General features: G+C 41.3%; 2 protein-coding genes across 2 annotated transcripts in view; both read right to left on the bottom strand.

Annotated features, from left to right (window-relative positions):
- LOC123504075 (receptor-type tyrosine-protein phosphatase epsilon-like) overlaps positions 1-8,378 on the bottom strand; it is a 21,501-nt gene extending 13,123 nt beyond the window's left edge. Inside the window, exons 1-9 of the mRNA XM_045254357.1 lie at positions 6,775-8,378; positions 6,134-6,300; positions 5,394-5,590; positions 4,972-5,203; positions 4,097-4,211; positions 3,619-3,778; positions 2,417-2,463; positions 1,049-1,281; positions 739-829 (exon numbers count right to left, since the gene is read on the bottom strand). Of these exons, the coding sequence (XP_045110292.1) occupies positions 739-829; positions 1,049-1,281; positions 2,417-2,463; positions 3,619-3,778; positions 4,097-4,211; positions 4,972-5,203; positions 5,394-5,590; positions 6,134-6,300; positions 6,775-6,781 (1,249 nt within the window). The 5' untranslated portion in view covers positions 6,782-8,378. The remainder of the gene's footprint in view (positions 1-738; positions 830-1,048; positions 1,282-2,416; positions 2,464-3,618; positions 3,779-4,096; positions 4,212-4,971; positions 5,204-5,393; positions 5,591-6,133; positions 6,301-6,774) is intronic.
- A 112-nt stretch (positions 8,379-8,490) lies between these two features.
- Positions 8,491-17,468, bottom strand: LOC123504080. Its single transcript, XM_045254367.1, has 8 exons — positions 17,312-17,468; positions 13,937-13,991; positions 13,640-13,676; positions 13,084-13,145; positions 12,150-12,250; positions 11,019-11,193; positions 10,136-10,453; positions 8,491-8,738 (listed from the first exon to the last, which is right to left on the bottom strand). Exons 2-8 carry the CDS (start codon positions 13,971-13,973, stop codon positions 8,491-8,493), a joined length of 978 nt encoding a protein of 325 aa, XP_045110302.1. The 5' UTR covers positions 13,974-13,991; positions 17,312-17,468.
- Positions 17,469-17,581: the final 113 nt, after the last annotated feature.

Below are 17,581 nucleotides of genomic sequence, written 5' to 3'. Positions count from 1 at the left end.
TAATGGGTGCCGGAAGAAACAAAAGAAGAACGCTTTATTAAAAGAAAACTCTGATCTGGTTTGAGCCTGAGTGATGAAAATGCAAAATTATGCGTTCATGTGGTATCTTTTTTCTTTCATTTGTTTTCTTACCGAGGGATTAAAACTTTTCTATGCTGTCAAAATAGTTCATCTTTTTCATTTTTTTTTTCATCTTCATATCTTTCTTATACCAGGATAGAGTTTTCCCGATCGTAAACACGTGATGTTAATTTTGCTTGTGCTGTTTTTTATATCGATTTGATTTCCCGATGATGATAATATATAAAAAGAAGAAGAATCAAGACACGAGAGAGAGAGAGAGAGAGAGAGAGAGAGAGAGAGAGAGAGAGAGAGACGTAGTACATTATCAAATGCTGGTGTTATAATTATGAATATGCTAAGAAATGTTCTAAGTAATGGTAAGAATACATTTTCGATTCCAGTTTGGTGTGTCACTATTGTCATTATTTTTTTTTCCATATTTAGTAGAAGTAGTAGTAGTAGTAGTAGTAGTAGTAGTAGTAGTAATAATGATGGTAATGATGACACCAAAAATAATGTTAAATGAAAAAGGCAGGAAAAGAATTAATCAGAGCACATAAAGGAGTCACACATCACCATCACCACCACCATGAACAATATATTTAGGAAAGTCAAACGTACAGAGAAGAGACTAAAAAGCTTTTGTCAATAGACTCAATACCACTGTTAACTCACATGAAATATCATTCTTGTATCTGTTCTTGGGCACATTCTTTGGAATGCGGCTTCCAGCAGCCGTCTTCCCAGGCATGAAGAAAGGCACAGACTACGATGAGGGGATGGAGCAAGGATAGAGAGGGATAAGTAAGCAGGCTACACTAATCACTTCAGAACTTCAGAAAACAACAGATACATAGCGAACATGAGCAGTTCGATCACAGTCACGACACACACACACACACACACACACACACACACACACACACACAATCTACATCAATACGAGTCCATTTAAAAGAACAGGTAAACTACAAGAGACACTCACGTTAAACTCCATCGTTGTTTCGGAAGCGTGGATAGCACGTGGAAGATACTTTTCAAGATCCTCCTTACGAACTTCCTGGTTTACATTCGCATACAAATCCTCTTCAGGTGCGTCTGTATTATAATCTTCCGGCTTAAATTTGTTGTCCTTTGGCGGAATGCTTTTAAGTGTGTCAATCCCGGGTATCATTATGACAGCATCACCTTGCGCTACTGGATTAACGATTGGCTTGTCTTGTAGAAGGGAAAAGGAAATAAGAGCTATTTTTAGGATTTAGAACTTAAGAGAAGGTGCAGCAAAGCATATGAGAATCCATACGTAAAAGGAAAGAAAAAAAAAAGAAAGAAAAAAACACTTTCTTCAGTCCACCTATCATGATCCTGTATTTAATCTTTGTTTTGATTCGACACTGGTAATCTCATTGATTTCCTATTTGCTTTTTTTTTTTTTTTTTCATCAAGATTGAAACCATTACTTCTTGTCCTCTCTAGATCAATAACCGTCATCATTTTGTCTGCGTCATCCTTACGCCAATGAGAGACTTCCCCTCACAGCCTCTCTCAGTCTACTCCTCTCTAACAAATAAACACACACACACACACACACACGGTAGCTCAGTGGTTAGAGATCTGGCTTCACAAGCCAGAGGACCGGGGTTCGATTCCCCGGCCGGTTGGAGATATTTGGGTGTGTCTCCTTTCACGTGTAGCCCCTGTTCACCTAGCAGTGAGTAGATACGGGATGTAAATCGAGGAGTTGTGACCTTGTTGTCCCGGTGTGTGGTGTGTGCCTGGTCTCAGGCCTATCCGAAGATCGGAAATAATGAGCTCTGAGCTCGTTCCGTAGGATAACGTCTGGCTGTCTCGTCAGAGACTGCAGCAGATCAAACAGTGAAACACACACACACACACACAAAGAGAGAGAGAGAGAGAGAGAGAGAGAGAGAGAGAGAGAGATTCTACTGTCATCATCCTTCCCCTCAACACACACATGCACACAGACACACACTTGAAAAATAATAAAATCACACCTAGAATATATATATATATATATATATATATATATATATATATATATATATATATATATATATATATATATATATATATATATATATATATATATATATATATATATATATATATATATATATATATATTCTTTCAAAAGGCCCTGCTTGTAGTTACAAAGAATTTTAAGGTTGTTTTTATGGTTCTAGTGACAAATGAACACAATTTCTGCATCATTAACAAGAGATAAACAGTCTTGAGAAACCGTCTAGTAATTTCTGTGGCTTTTGAAAATAGTCGTGGAGAGAGATCAAAGCGTTTTCAGAGTGACGGTCCACATGATCTTTTGATGTCTTACCTTCCTTGGCGACTGGATTACTATAACCACTCTCCGTATGCTGCTTCCTGTGTCAGAAAATGAGATGGTGTATAGTGTTTGATCAAATCCAGATGGAAACTAAAAAAAAAATAACAATAAAATGAAATAGAAAATAAATAAATAAAAGAAGAGAGAAAATGACAATGACTAGTATGAAACTTGACTGAAAATAAAACTTCAGAAATGAGTTAAAAAAAAAGCTACAATCAATTTTTAAAGTCAAGAATAAATTTGGTGTCGCTTTGTTACCTTATCTACATGACTGCCTTGTTATTTATGTTGTTTTTTGTTTACTTGTTCTTCTCTCTTTATTTTACTAGGGCGACGCATTATAAGTGTGTGTGTGAGTGTGTGTGTGTGTGTGTGTGTGTAATTCACCTCGGTCTCCTGCTGGTCACCCAGCCAGTCTTCCCCATTACGGAGCGAGCTCAGAGCTCATAGACCGATCTTCGGGTAGGACTGAGACCACATCAACACACAACACACACCGGGAAAGCGAGGCCACAATCCCTCGAGTTACATCCCGTACCTATTTACTGCTAGGTCAGTGGTTCCCAAACTGGGGGGCGCGCCCCCCTAGGGAGGCGTAAAGAGAATTCAAGGGGGGCGTGAAGTCATCGGCCAGTTTGCTAAAGTTTTTTTTCGCTCCCTTTCAACCAAATGTGTTTAGTTTACTTAGAAAAAATGTCTCTCTGGAATGTACTATTATTTGTTTGAGTGGCTTTCATTATTAAAATTTAATACAAACAGAGATCTGTTTTCCTGAACAATGCTAAGAAATAAATGCAATAAAATAAAATAAGTTCACATGAGCAAAAGAGGAAGTGGGAGGGGGGGGCGTGCGGGTCTACTGGAAGCAAGAAGGGGGCGTCAGGTAAGATAGTTTGGGAACCACTGTGCTAGGTAAACAGGGGCCACACATTAAGAGGCTTGCACATTTGCCTCGCCGCTTCCGGGACTCGAACCCGGCCCTCTCGATTGTGAGTTGCGCGTGCTAACCACTACACTACGCGGTGTGTGTGTGTGTGTGTGTGTGTGTGTGAGAGAGAGAGAGAGAGAGAGAGAGAGAGAGAGAGAGAGAGAACACACACACACACACACACACACACACACACACACACACACACACACACACACACACACACACACACACACACACACGCACACGCACACGCACACACCTTGGTGTCTTGCATTTCACCACCAGCATTGCGAGGAGGCAAATGAGGAACACTGCTGCAACACACATGCCAGCGATCATTCCCAGAATAGCGGACTCACTACCGTTTTTCTTCGTCCTCATAATCCGGGGCTCTAACGCTTTGTATTCACTGTAGGGACCTGTGTATAGGAGGGCAGAAAAGTAGTGAACACGACCATGAGAAAGTAATGTAATAATACAGCGCAAGTGAAACACGGTCATAAGAGGGAAACGTAAGAGGATAGTGGCAAGGGAGAAGTGAAATGATAAAGAAAAATCATTGCGCGATATCACAACAACTACGGCCTTAAAGCACAGAAATACTAGAAACGTTGAAATAAAAATTAAGATAGCAAAAATAAGGTACAATTCAAATTTCCAGCGAGAGATAGATAGATAGATAGATAGATAGATAGATAGATAGAGAGAGAGAGAGAGAGAGAGAGAGAGAGACTCACCTGCCCTCGTCTCCGTCACTATGAACACCACGTAATCAGTATAAGCGTCCAGACCCTTTCCGTCATTCCAGTCGCCTCCCACCTCCACTGTATCCTGGGGCTCCTTTCCCTCCTCCTGTGGACGCCACGGGCATTAGTTTCATTGACAGATTAGTTTCATTGACAGATTCACTCAGTCTGGACAAGCCAGCACCAGTAGCTCATAATGTTGCCTCATAACAAAAAGAAGTCCCTGCATACTCATTAAGCACACCGACGCACATACACATGTACGTCCATCTACGTATTCTTTATCCATATTGCTGTAGTATTCTTTTGAGGCTTCCTGTTGCCGCGGCACTAATGACCTGGTTACCTGAGGCTAATCCAGTCGTTCACTCCTCTTTCTGATCGCCATTTTGTTCCTCTTTTTGAAATTTGACTCATTAAAGAGAGTGGACGCGTTGCTTCTCGAGCTTTCCAGTTTATTAGCCTTAAGGAGTGCGTCTACATCACCTTGTTATGTACTTTATGCCACTTAAACGTCTCTATCAGATCTCCTCTTACTCTACGCTTATCTAACGAACGTGGATTTAGAAGCTTTATTCTCTAACAGACCTGTATACATTATGTTGGCAATAGTTCGTGTCGCGTGTCATTCTCATATTTCTACATGATAGCAAGTAATGCTTAGTCCACTAATGCCAAAATAGCAACAGGAAAAAAATATATGTTAGCTTTCATTGTGAGCCTAGTTTCTATTCTCAGTTTCTGCTTTATTCAAGAGTACGAGTAAAAAGTATCAATAACATGCACATACATACACACACACACACACACACACACACACACACACACACACACACACACACACACACACACACACACGTACTTACCACCTCGATCTCCGCCACGACACGCAACTGGTCATCATTTTGGCCTGGATTAGCGGAACGACGATTCCTCCCGTTTGCCTGCGTCCCGTTGCTCTTCTTTCCATTCTTCTCCTCCTCACTCTTCCTGCGAACCTTGTCCAATGCTTCCAGGCGAGTCTTTTCCAGTGCGTTCTTCTTAATGTTTTCGTCGTCACCGCTTCCGTTGTATTTCTTCAACAGTACCCAGAGCTTTCTGCCAGCAATAAGGAATGACTGAGTTGGTTAAGACAGAGCATGACCGCCGGGATAAACAAATGAAACTAGCTTTTTTTTCATGTTTGCACACACTTCCCGGAAACACACACACACACACACACACACACACACACACACACACACACACACACACACACACACACACACACACACACACACACACACACCCTCGGGTATCCTCCAAGACAGGCAGCTGGATGGTGAGGGTGGTGGCTGTTGTTGTCTGGAGATCAGTTTTCTCAATCACTCGTGGTTCCTCTGGTTTTGTCCAGTTCACAAGCGGCTCCACTTTCTGACATATTTTATTATTGTAACACGCCACCACTTTTAGCGTGTACATCTTGCCAGGAGTCAGGCCATCAAACTGTGGCGGGAGAAGAGGTGAAGTTTAGGGCGGTATTCTGAAACACTCCTGCGCCACACTTCCATTCCATTCAAGGTGAAGTTCCGTGGGTTTTTAATGGTAATTTGTATTTATTTATTTACTATCTGGTTCTAGTGATAAATTGATAGCAGAACCACTCTTTTAAATCAGGCTAAGTATCTCTGTGTTGCCTTTGAGAATAGACGTGGTGAGAGAGCAAAGCATTTCTAAACATGGATTTTAGCCTGAAGATCTTCCACCGCCAGGCAAGTCAAGATCTGTTTTCTCAAATGCGTTGTTTCTCAAAAGACTATTTACAAGAGCCGTAGAGATGATGCGGCGGGTTCTCATGGGTGTTTTGTTCATCAGTAGTACATGGTTGCTGTTAGACTATCATTAGAATCATAAAATCACCCTTAAGAACGCCAATGACGCCTGGTAAAGGAGTAGCGCTGAGACTCTGAAACGTTTCAGAATGCCATCCTGTAATCAGGCGTGGAGTTTGCGTCCCACGCTTATCAATCAGTAAGACGTTTGACATACTTTGATATCGGTAGCGATGGTATTTGTCACAGTGTAGTTGCCTTCACCCGAGAATGTGACTGTGTAGTATTCAGGTTTGCGTTTTTCATGCGGAAGGTCTTTCCAGCTGAAGGATAGGCTTGTTTTGGCGTCGCTCATCTCTCTGCCAGTCCTCGAGTCGGAAGCGCCTGGGAGAGGGAACAAAAGTAAAGCGCAGTTGCAGTCAGGAAAGTAACCTGATCACAGTGGCACCGAGTATTTGATTATTATTTAAGGCAGAGAGAGAGAGAGAGAGAGAGAGAGAGAGAGAGAGAGAGAGAGAGAGAGAGAGAGTGTGTGTGTGTGTGTGTGTGTGTGTGTGTGTGTGTGTGTGTGTGTGTGTGTGTTTCACTGTTTGATCTGCTGCAGTCTCTGACGAGACAGCCAGACGTTACCCTACGGAACGAGCTCAGAGCTCATTATTTCCGATCTTCGGATAGGCCTGTGTGTGTGTGTGTGTGTGTGTGTGTGTGTGTGTGTGTGTGTGTGTGTGTGTGTGTGTGTGTGTAGGATGGACTGATGTTAGGTACACTTTTGGCGTGTTATCAATACACGAACAGTTTCTCAGCAGATATAAGAAATGAAATGTTTTGGTTGTGTCTGCATAGAGCAGAGTGACTCACCTTCCATGGTGGTGAATGTGACAGAAGAGTCACCAAATCCGCTTTTATTTGCATTTTAGCACAGATCTGAAATATTAATGTAGTATGTTAGTATTCACACACACACACACACACACACACACACACACACACACACACACACACACACACACACACACACACAAACCTTAAGAGAATTAGTGATTTTATGCAATTGATGCTTTCTCCAGTAATGCCATGAAGCGTCTGTAATGTGGAATTTGTATGAGATGGGAGAGGCTTCATTCTTGTGGTGACGTGAAGCCTGCCGATTTATGCGTAGGTCCTCAGAATGAAGAAGGAACACGGGAATCAGCACTGGTGATGTTCATGAAGCTCGTGGCACTGCATCCACGCAAAGATGCACGCGGAAATTCTTCAATAGCGGCGTGTAAAGTGTAGATTTTATTGCCACTAAATACTCGCTGTCACTCGTGTGCGCCTTGCCACGGTACAAGGACCTCCCATTATAGCATAAAGTCGCTCGCTGCTGCACAAAGAAGCTTTCAGCTCACCATGGGAGGAGATGAATACAGCAGGCAGATACAATCCGATATGTGTGGTAGGAGATTCTTATACAAGGAATAATGACTAATGGTGGGTAGCGCTGAAGAATTTATGAATGTAATTCAGGACAACTTTGTAAAACAGGTAGGTCATCTTGGAATCCCACAAGGATGAATGATATTCCAGATTGATTTGTGACCAAGTGAGAAAAACCATCGAGGTGGAAGTAGGATGAATTTTAGGTAACCATTAGGTGACCATTGTGAAATTAAGTTATTTTTCCAATGGGAGAAAGCTTGACGAAGCGAAAACACAAGCAAGACACCTGACGTTAGGAAAGCAGATTTTGAGGGATTAAGAAGGTACAGTAATTGCAGGGAGATGGCGGTGAAGGAAAGAGGGGAGATCAGAGCAGAGGTGAGGGAGAAAGCACAGGGAGTGCAGTGAGAGGAGAAGGGGAAAATTTGCACTAATAACTTCATAACAACAGTCACTGGAAATAATACAGCGACATTATTACATCGTAGGTATCTTCTTACTGTACAGAGACGCTTAATGTTATAAAGGAATGAATTGCTTAGGCAGACTTTCTTTGTTGATAAGACGCTCAGTATAAACCATCGTGTAGAACTTCAAACCTGTCAAGCCATGCCTTTAAAAAAAAAAAAATGTCCAATTATCTTTTCTGAATGGTTTCAGTGTTAATTCACAAACGTTTCGTCGCATAGTATCCATTAACAAGTTGTAGAGGAGCTGACTGTAATTCTCAAGGATGCTCTGATGATTCCAGTAATAGTTATAAAGACTTATGCATCATCAAATATATAAAGTCGCCCTGACATGCTGACTAATGATCTCTGTGAACGTTGAAAATGTTCATGGTGAGTTCAAAACGTGTTTGTTAATTTGGGCCTTAAATGAACGAGTTCTTCTCCTTTCTCTTCTGTCTTTAAGAGGATCTAATAGAAGTTTGTGTGTGGTTTTGAAGAACGTTTTTTTATGATTCTGAAGATTGTTTGTGAAGGTTTCTGCAATAAATGGAAAAAAATGAAAATGCGAAAAAATATATATATATAATCTCTGTGGTCTTTTATAACAGTCGTGATGAGCGCCCAGTGTGTCAAAATACACTACACACTATTCCCTCGTCATCGGCCGTCGCATACTCTTATCATATCACACAACAAGAGATTAGTGTAAAAGGACACATACCTTGATATCATAAAGAGTATTTGGTTCCAGTCCAGTAATAGTGAAATTTTCAATATTGTGCATGACTTTAACATTCTCTTTATTCGAAGTCTGGTCGTGAATGTTCCAAACCAGTTCATATTTCTTTAGTTTTCCCTTGGGTGGGTCGTCGGCCGGGGGGCTCCACTCTACGTGCAAGGAATTAGGGGTTGAATGTGTCACTGCCAGTCTGCTCACTTTGCCGGGGTCTGCAAAGATGGCATGAACTCACCCACAAGTTGATCACACTGTAAATGCCAACATCCTCAAAGGTCTCATTCCATCCTTGGGCTCACAGTTTGCTGGATGGAAGTGAGAGAGGAGATTGAGTGTAATGGATATGAGATGTCTCCCGGGAATGCGTGTGTGTGATCGAGAGGCAAATGAGGAAATACGAAGGAAAACTTGACTTGAAGAAGGAATTGACTGATGGATGTGTTAGGATGGCTTGCACATACTGTACGTAAAAGGGTGGAACAAGAAGAAGAGGATAACTTGATCGAATGTGAGAGGTGCAACGCTGAAAGGAATATTAGGAACGAGATGAATGGACAGTACAAAGGAAGAGTTACATGCAAAGAAATGTTTAAGGAGCCAAGAGGTACAATGCGAGTGGAGTGTAGTTATGAATGGGTCGTGGTGTGGAGAAGCTCTGGAGTATGGCAGGACTAGATGCCGGACAGGGCCTGGTCTGTTATGGTGCATGTAATGGCACAGATCTGTATGCATTCTGTGATTCAATATTATGTACATATATGAACTATTGTAACGCGTTTCTCACTGTTCCCTATTTATTATTGCATTGTGGGAGTGATCTGTTCCCGCTTCCCCGCTTGTGTCCCTCTGATGAGTCATGGGAAGTCTGTCTCCTGATGCACCCACGCTCCTGCTCTGTCTTCACTCCTGACGACCTGTATTCGACCCTCGCCTTTTACGTGACCTAGTACCTTCTACACTCTACAAAATTCAGCAAGTGTTTGTTGAAGGTTGTTTCGCTCCTTCAACTTACGAATGTCACCTAGTACATGCAGCACAGTCCCCTATTCTGAAACGCCTTGTTCACTCACCACGAGTACTTTCAAAGGCAAGACAGATGATTAGTCGAATTTTCAAAAATCTTGTTAATTTGTCACCAGGACTACAAAAACATCCTTAAAAACTCGTCCAACTTCAAGCAGAGCCTTTTGAATGTAGCGGAGGTGCGCCACAGATGAGTACCAGAATATGGTCCTGATTTCGACTAGTCCTGATGGAGAGACCCAGTGGTGCTTGTGTGACTGAGCCTCGTGCAAGTAGCTGTGGTTAGTAACAATCTGCCAACCTCCTTCTTGTAAGTGACGCAGAGATGGGGGAGGAGTAAGGTATATATCTTATAGTTAGGGAACGTGTGTGTGTGTGTGTGTGTGTGTGTGTGTGTGTGTGTGTGTGTGTGTGTGTGTGTGTGTGTGTGTGTGTTGTTGTTGTTGTTGTTGTTGTTGTTGTTGTTGTTGTGGTGGTGGTGGTGGTGGTGGAGGTGTCGCGCCACACTACCTAAGTCTGCCAGAAGCGTCTCACGTGCCACCTTCACCGCCGTAAGTCTCACGCTGGCACACATACGGAGCCTTACTTTCGGCCATTGTGGTGAAGGAGGCTTCATTGGTGAGGGAAGAGTTGGTGGCGACGCCCATGTTGTTGGCGAGGGTGGCGGTTACAGTGTAGTTCGTAAAAGGCAGCAGATCCAGGCCTTTTAATGGTATTTCTGCTTTTCCCTCAGAGTTGATAACAGCACGCTTTGTGACGAGGGGTTTCCTCAGTTCTTTACTCGATGGCTTCAGAGTGAATTGCACTGTCATATTGTAATCATTGTACTTCCAGCAGTTGTCATCTATGGTAGCTATGCAATACCTGGTATTACATTCCAGCTCTGTCACCATAGCTTCAGGCTCTGTTGGGGTGAGAAGACACGTCTCAGATAGTTATAGTGGACTTGCATCAAGAAAACATGCAGAGTTGCATTCATCATGGACATTCTTCGCTTAGACTGCCTGCAGAAGAGAGGAAGAAGGGAAAATAAATGATCATTGTTTTTATCATTAATTTTTTCTCTTTTTATCGATTTATTAATTTACTCTCTCTCTCTCTCTCTCTCTCTCTCTCTCTCTCTCTTTATCGTTAAGAAAACAAATCAAAGGTTAACAATACTGAAGAAAATTATTTTGTCTTCCTTTAGTTTTTACTTATTGATTTATTATCTTCATTTATTTAGTTTATTTACTTATTTTATTTCTATTGGTGCTATCCTGAAAGATATTCCGAGATTGCACGTAAAGAGAGAGAGAGAGAGAGAGAGAGAGAGAGAGAGAGAGAGAGAGAGAGAGAGAGAGAGAATATGTTTGCGTGTGTATTAATCTTTCAGTAAAAGTGAGAAGTGGAAGAAATACTTTTAATATATAACTACTTTCAGCCATAATGGAATGAGGAGAGAAGAGAAGAGCAGAAGCGCGACTCACCTTTAGCATGCGTGATTGTGGAATTCCTTCCTATTATTTTGCCGGTGATCTTATCTTGTACTTCCAAAGTCATATTGGTGTAGGGACGAACATTGAATCTCATGTTGACTATCGATTTGGATATGTCTTTCCAGGTACTGAATGGAAAGGGATGTTCACACGCCAGGGGTTGAATCTGTTTGTGTATGTAGTGGAGAGTGAAGGGATGAAATGCTAGAATGCTACTGGAAGCTGCAGTGAAGTGGCTATTATTACTCAACTGTGGAGGAAAAACAAGTGAAAAGTTCTGTCTTTGTATCCAGCAAGCCGGCGATCCCACACGTGGAGGCCCAGGCACAATAACAAATCAGTTGAATGTCTCAATTCTTGGTGAGGAGAAACCCGGAAACTCGATGTTTGTCTGTCGTGTCTACTTAATCATGCTCAGAAGTCAAGTGACATAACGCACTCACTTCCACTGTCTTTCCTGCCTCCCCCCAGTCCACCCCACCCTTCCCCCCACAGGCATTCTTATATATTGTGACCTACGAAGAATCCGAGTTCCCGCACTGTAAAGAGGCTGGAGCAGATCAGAGGACATTCCACAGTGGAAGTGAATGTTGCAGGTTCCTTGACATCCGATCATGACTCGACACGTCCAAACATCCGTGATCACCAAGATTGATACTGACAAAAGGATGTTGAATATTTGGGAGTATCTCTCTCTCTCTCTCTCTCTCTCTCTCTCTCTCTCTCTCTCTCTCTCTCTCTCTCTCTCTCTCTCTCTCTCTCTCTCTCTCTCTCTCTCTCTCTCTCTATCATATATCTACCCAAGCTCCTCTAGAAACTACCCCACGTCTGTGCACTTCCCACGCCCTTGCTAAGCTTCTTCCACTCAACTAACATAATTTAAGGCATTTATTCTTCTGTGTTTTTGTAAGATACATATATACCTATATATATATATATATATATATATATATATATATATATATATATATATATATATATATATATATATATATATTTTTTTTTTTTTCACTAGGATGAATGCGCGCGAGCACGTACACACACACACACACACACACACACACACACACACACACACACACACACACACACACACACTATTCACTCATTATCAATCCCTACCTTGATTCTGTACTGGTGTTTACTGGGATCAAGGTTACTCATGTTGAAGAGGACATAGTTGTGATATGTGGTAAAGACATCGATCTTTACGCTTCTCAGTCCTGTGGGTGAAAGAGCACAGAGGAAGAACTGTCTTTGTCAGGCAAACTTCGATGGAAACAGTGAAATGGGGAAAGAGAGATGAAGGACCTCTGTGTCTCTATACCCCTCACAGGAAGTGAACAAAGATAAGATCTTTTGAGTGCTAAGCTTTAATTTTATTAGATAGGTAAACTAAATTTACGAAAAACAAGTCTATAGAATTAACTGTGACTGTTTTGAATTGCAACTTACTTACTGATGAATCTTGAAATGTTCAAATGTTCTTCCATGAACGACAATCAGGTTTCAATGTGTTGAGTATGATGAAGGAATGAACGATGTACGCTGCCCTCTAATGTGAGATGGTTTGGAGGGTGAGAAGGGAGAGGGAGAGGCTGTAGGAATGAATAGTAAAGTGCGGAATAGCCTTTGAAGGTGAGGATAAGGCGTACTAAGGACTAGTAAAGGCTAGGCTGGAAGAGCAAGGAAGTTTTGGAAAAGATCGTTAGCTGTAAGAGACTGGGTCAGGCTGGATAAGTTTAGGCAAGGTTCCATGGCAGATTACAGGCAGATGGACTGTGGCGGGAGGGGGGAAGAGTAAAAGTAGTTTGATGATATTAGACCGTATTTTTAAACGGGTTTTAGTGTTTACAAGTCACAGAAGTCATTGGTGCCTTTCCCTTAGATATTTCTTTTCTATGTATGATGTACGTTATTTAATGAACTAAAAAAATCATGAAATCATCCTTAAAAAAGATAAAGAAAAACATTAACTTGTACAATTTGTCAAAAGTAGTGGCCACAAGACTATAAAGTGTTTCAGAGCACAGGTATTGGTCAGCATCTGTATTACCTGCATTATTACTGGGTGGGGAATCGTTGCCTCCTTCTGGATATGTTGTATCGTCATTGTTCCTGTGGACAAAGCGTTAAGAGACTGTTAGCTTCCCTTTTACGAAGTACATTTGGATCTATCTTGCTTTTTTTTTCTTCTTATTTCCACCTAGTAATAATTCAATAAAAGGGAAGCATGTGCCAAAGAGAGAGAGAGAGAGAGAGAGAGAGAGAGAGAGAGAGAGAGAGAGAGAGAGAGAGAGAGAGAGAGAGAGAGAGAGAGAGAGAGAGAGAGAGAGAGAGAGAGTTAACACTATAATAATAAAAACTTGTGCTCTAAGTGAAGAAATGATGATGATGATGATGTTGATGATGACAAAAGCATAAGACGATAAGAAAATGAGGGAAGCTGCAAGATGCCATTTCATGCCTGCACGTGGCGGTCCGTGTATGATGATGATGATGATGATGATGATGATGGTGTGTGTGTGTGTGTGTGTGTGTGTGTGTGTGTGTGTGTGTGTGTGTGTGTGTGTGTGTGTGTTTCTTTAGTGTGATGTTCTTTTTATACTCACTTGGTAGGAAAAGTTTGGCTGGTCAGGGAGATGCAGGCTGTACGAGAGAGAGAGAGAGAGAGAGAGAGAGAGAGAGAGAGAGAGAGAGAGAGAGAGAGAGAGAGAGAGAGAGAAATTAATATACTAACAATGAAAAGCAAAAGTAACCACACACACACACACACACACACACACACACACACACACACACACACACACACACACACACACACACAGACCGACACTGGAATGGAGCATAAAAATGTCAATATGTTGTTGATTATTTTGAAGTAAGCATGTGATAACAATATGACTTACTGAAAACAGTGAAGAGTGCCACGCGTGTCTTCCCCATCGCTACTCCTGCCACCCCCTGAGAGAGAGAGAGAGAGAGAGAGAGAGAGAGAGAGAGAGAGAGAGATTATATCATTAATATGTAATTTCCAAAAAACACACAACCGTTTGAATTTATATTATGTACGTACATAGGTTTTAAGAGAGAGAGAGAGAGAGAGAGAGAGAGAGAGAGAGAGAGAGAGAGAGAGAACACTTAGGATTTAATTTTGTCTCAAACAATACATTTAAGTGCCTGTTAGCTTTCATATTGCTAAGTCGCTTTAAACATACTCAGGAACACTTTTCACAGACCACACAGTTTATCATCATTGGTGTCGACGTTCCTAGGTGTGTTTCTCCCGCTAATGATGATGCACAATCCTTGTTAATTGAACTATTGACAGAATCTTGAGAGTACCGTTGAAAATATCTCTATCTTCCGCCACTAGCACTCTCATCAAAGGAGCCGAGAGGGATGGCTATTGAAACGCCAGGAATTTAATCATGTATTCGTGTGTGTGTGTGTGTGTGTGTGTGTGTGTGTGTGTGTGTGTGTGTGTGTGTGTGTGTGTGTGTGTGTAAGTGCGCGCGAGCGCGCTACCGAACAGGATATCCTGTATAATTTAAAATAACCTAACATGAGAGAGAGAGAGAGAGAGAGAGAGAGAGAGAGAGAGAGAGAGAGAGAGAGAGATAGCTGCTTCATTACTGAAAAAGGAATTTCTCTCTCTCTCTCTCTCTCTCTCATAATAATAATAATAATAATAATATTAATAATAATAATAATAATAGTAACAAGAACGTTCTTTTAGTAGACTAATGGAGTAAATCCTGTTGACTGCCGAAAACAACGAGCGGCGAGGCGGACACGAGAAGGGGAGGAGAGATGGAGTAACAAAGGGCAGAGGAATGGAAGAAGAGATGATAAGAGGTACAACTTCTTATCGTCTCAGCATTAACAACTTTTACACTTCCTTAGTAATTGTCAGGAGCAATTTGTTCTGATTTCTTTCCTGCTTCATAGCGTTACTTCACGTCCCCTATCTTTGTTATTCAAATTTTGTCGCCTCTATACTCTATCCTTCGCGTCACTTTGATTCTTCCACTAAGTTCCTTCCTAAATACGTGATCTTCAAGACAGGCGTTTGAAGTGGAAACGATATTACTGACAAAAATTTCCTTAATACTTACAGTACCTGCTCATGTTTACTGCACAGTTATTAGAGTGTGTGCAAGATACAATGCACAAACTTTCCTATAATAGGTGGATGCTAAGATCATTCTGACTGTGGTTTCGTCTACACTCTACGACATCAACTAATAAAGAATTAGCAGATTAACTTTCCAGTTCCTGTAGGGACAAGGAAGTTACATGGCGTTGGTCAAATTACTTGCTTTGTACTGATCTATTCTTTTCACCGTAGAAGAAACCACGCTTACAACGATCCCAAAGTTCACTCCTTACATATCCTGTGGAGTACAGATGGAGGACAAAAGGCCATCATGATACACTTTCCAAGACTCAGGCAGTACGTATTATCGCAAGCTGCTACACTATAAAGAATTATCTTTCTCTTTTTCTCTTATCGTTTGAACATACGTTTGGCTCATACACACACACACGGTGAACCTAACCAGTCGATCATGAACTGGTATGTTTTTTTTTTTTTTTTTTTTTTTTTTTTTACTTCATTTAATTGTTGAAAGTATTATCTATATCAAGGACTGTTACGTGTAGACCTAAGAGCTTCCCGCAGCTTTCTATATTTTCTTATGTTTTTATGTTCTAGGTATCACATGATAACGTCTTGCGTTTTGAAACACTGAGGGTCATATCTGCAGCTTGCCATAAAAGGCAATACATGTAGATCTTTACAAAGGATTGCCAGCGATCAAACCCATAAGACAATGGACTTACCCTGAACATTTCTACCCCGCACCCCCACTCATTTCAAATGACTCAAATTTTTTCTCTCTTTATGGTTCTAGTGACAGATTGACAACATTTCTACATTATTAATTGAAGAACTTGACTTATATTCTTTATGACTTTTGAAAATTGTCATGATGAGAGAGAAGAGTGCTTCTCAATACGCTGTACAAATCGAGCCTCGTGGAATTTTATCCGCCATCACTGGTCTGTATTCTTGAATGTTTGGGCGTGATACTTCCGGTCTGACACTTTTTAGGGACGTCATTGCGTCTTTCGAGTGTTTTCGTGATTCTAGTGAGAAGAAAGTTTGGCGAGAAGCAGACTCATCCTTCTTGTGACCTTAAAAATTACACTAACGAGAATCCAAAGCTAAACAAACTAACTGAACCTAACCGAACAGTACAGATCCCATGGGTTCTATAGGCGGTGCAGGATACTTTGTCCAACTATCGCCAGAATCATGACAGGCACTTTGAAAAGGCCGGTGAGCTCCACTACAGTCGAACAAAAATAGTCACAGAGAGGATGGGAAGCTAAAAGATCAAAGATCAAGTTTTACGTGCAAGGAAACCATTTTGATTTAATCTATGTCACGTTGAAGCCTTTGTAATTCTTTTTTCCATCCTCCATCCTCCCTCTCCCTCCAGGAAACATAAATAAATAGATTAATTGAATAAATAAAACAAAAAGAAGCAGGAAGAATGCGTTACTCAACTACCATTACCTTTGAAATGATTCACATCAAAAGACACTCACCGATAGACGTTACTGGCGTTATTGAAGCTTTTTGTCATGTACTGTCATCTCAAGAAATCATGTCAGATCCATCAAATCTAGCATAGATCAACAGATCGGATGGTATTCTGAAACACTTAGACACCGCATCTCCGCTATATATTCATAAGAATCTAGTTAAAGTGCTACGGTTTTTTTTATTGTTTAATTTCTATGGTCCTATAGTATGTTCTACATTGTAGTGGCGCTCCTGGCAATTGCGTTATAATATATGTACAATACAATCTTGGTCAGAAATAGAGTGAGCTGCCACACTCCCTTACATTGTCAATACTTGTAGTCAGGTTTAATGAGGAGACTCAGATCAAAGGAATTAAGATTGAGAATGTTTTCACGGCTGTTGTGATAGTTTAACAATAATTCTACATCATTAGTACAAAAGATCTTAACACGTCTAATTATCTCAGCTGTCTTGAGAGAGAGAGAGAGAGAGAGAGAGAGAGAGAGAGAGAGAGAGAGAGAGAGAGATAACTGTGTCAGAACTGCAAATGATAGGAGTCACAGAGGAGGATACAGGGGACAGAAACCCCTGTAGGAGACTCGTACAAGGCGCCCAGTCCTGACTTTAGGAGAGACGGCGAAAGGAGAAATATTCGGCATGGTGCTTGACTAGTGATGAGTGTACGTACCTTTCTTCCAGTCTTTCTTTCTCAGCGTGATCAACTAAGGCAGGAGGTTAGGTGAGTGTGAAAAGTTGCGTCCGGCGTGGTGGTAGTTGACGTCGGCACTACACAAGATACATTTAGTAAGCCACCTCGAACAGTCAGGATGTGTGCAAGATACCAGTTACTTATATTTTTGAAGCCAGTGTCAGATCATGTCGTTACTAATTGCGTGCCAAAGTTTGCAGTGTTTCGATGCTTTCTTCCATCTCAGTACTCTATATCATATGGAATTAC

Source organism: Portunus trituberculatus, chromosome 15 (assembly GCF_017591435.1).
Source record: "Portunus trituberculatus isolate SZX2019 chromosome 15, ASM1759143v1, whole genome shotgun sequence".
In the NCBI taxonomy this organism is placed as follows: domain Eukaryota; kingdom Metazoa; phylum Arthropoda; class Malacostraca; order Decapoda; family Portunidae; genus Portunus; species Portunus trituberculatus.
The sequence above is the reverse complement of the archived record's forward strand: the minus strand, read 5'-3'. Positions and strand labels throughout refer to the sequence as shown.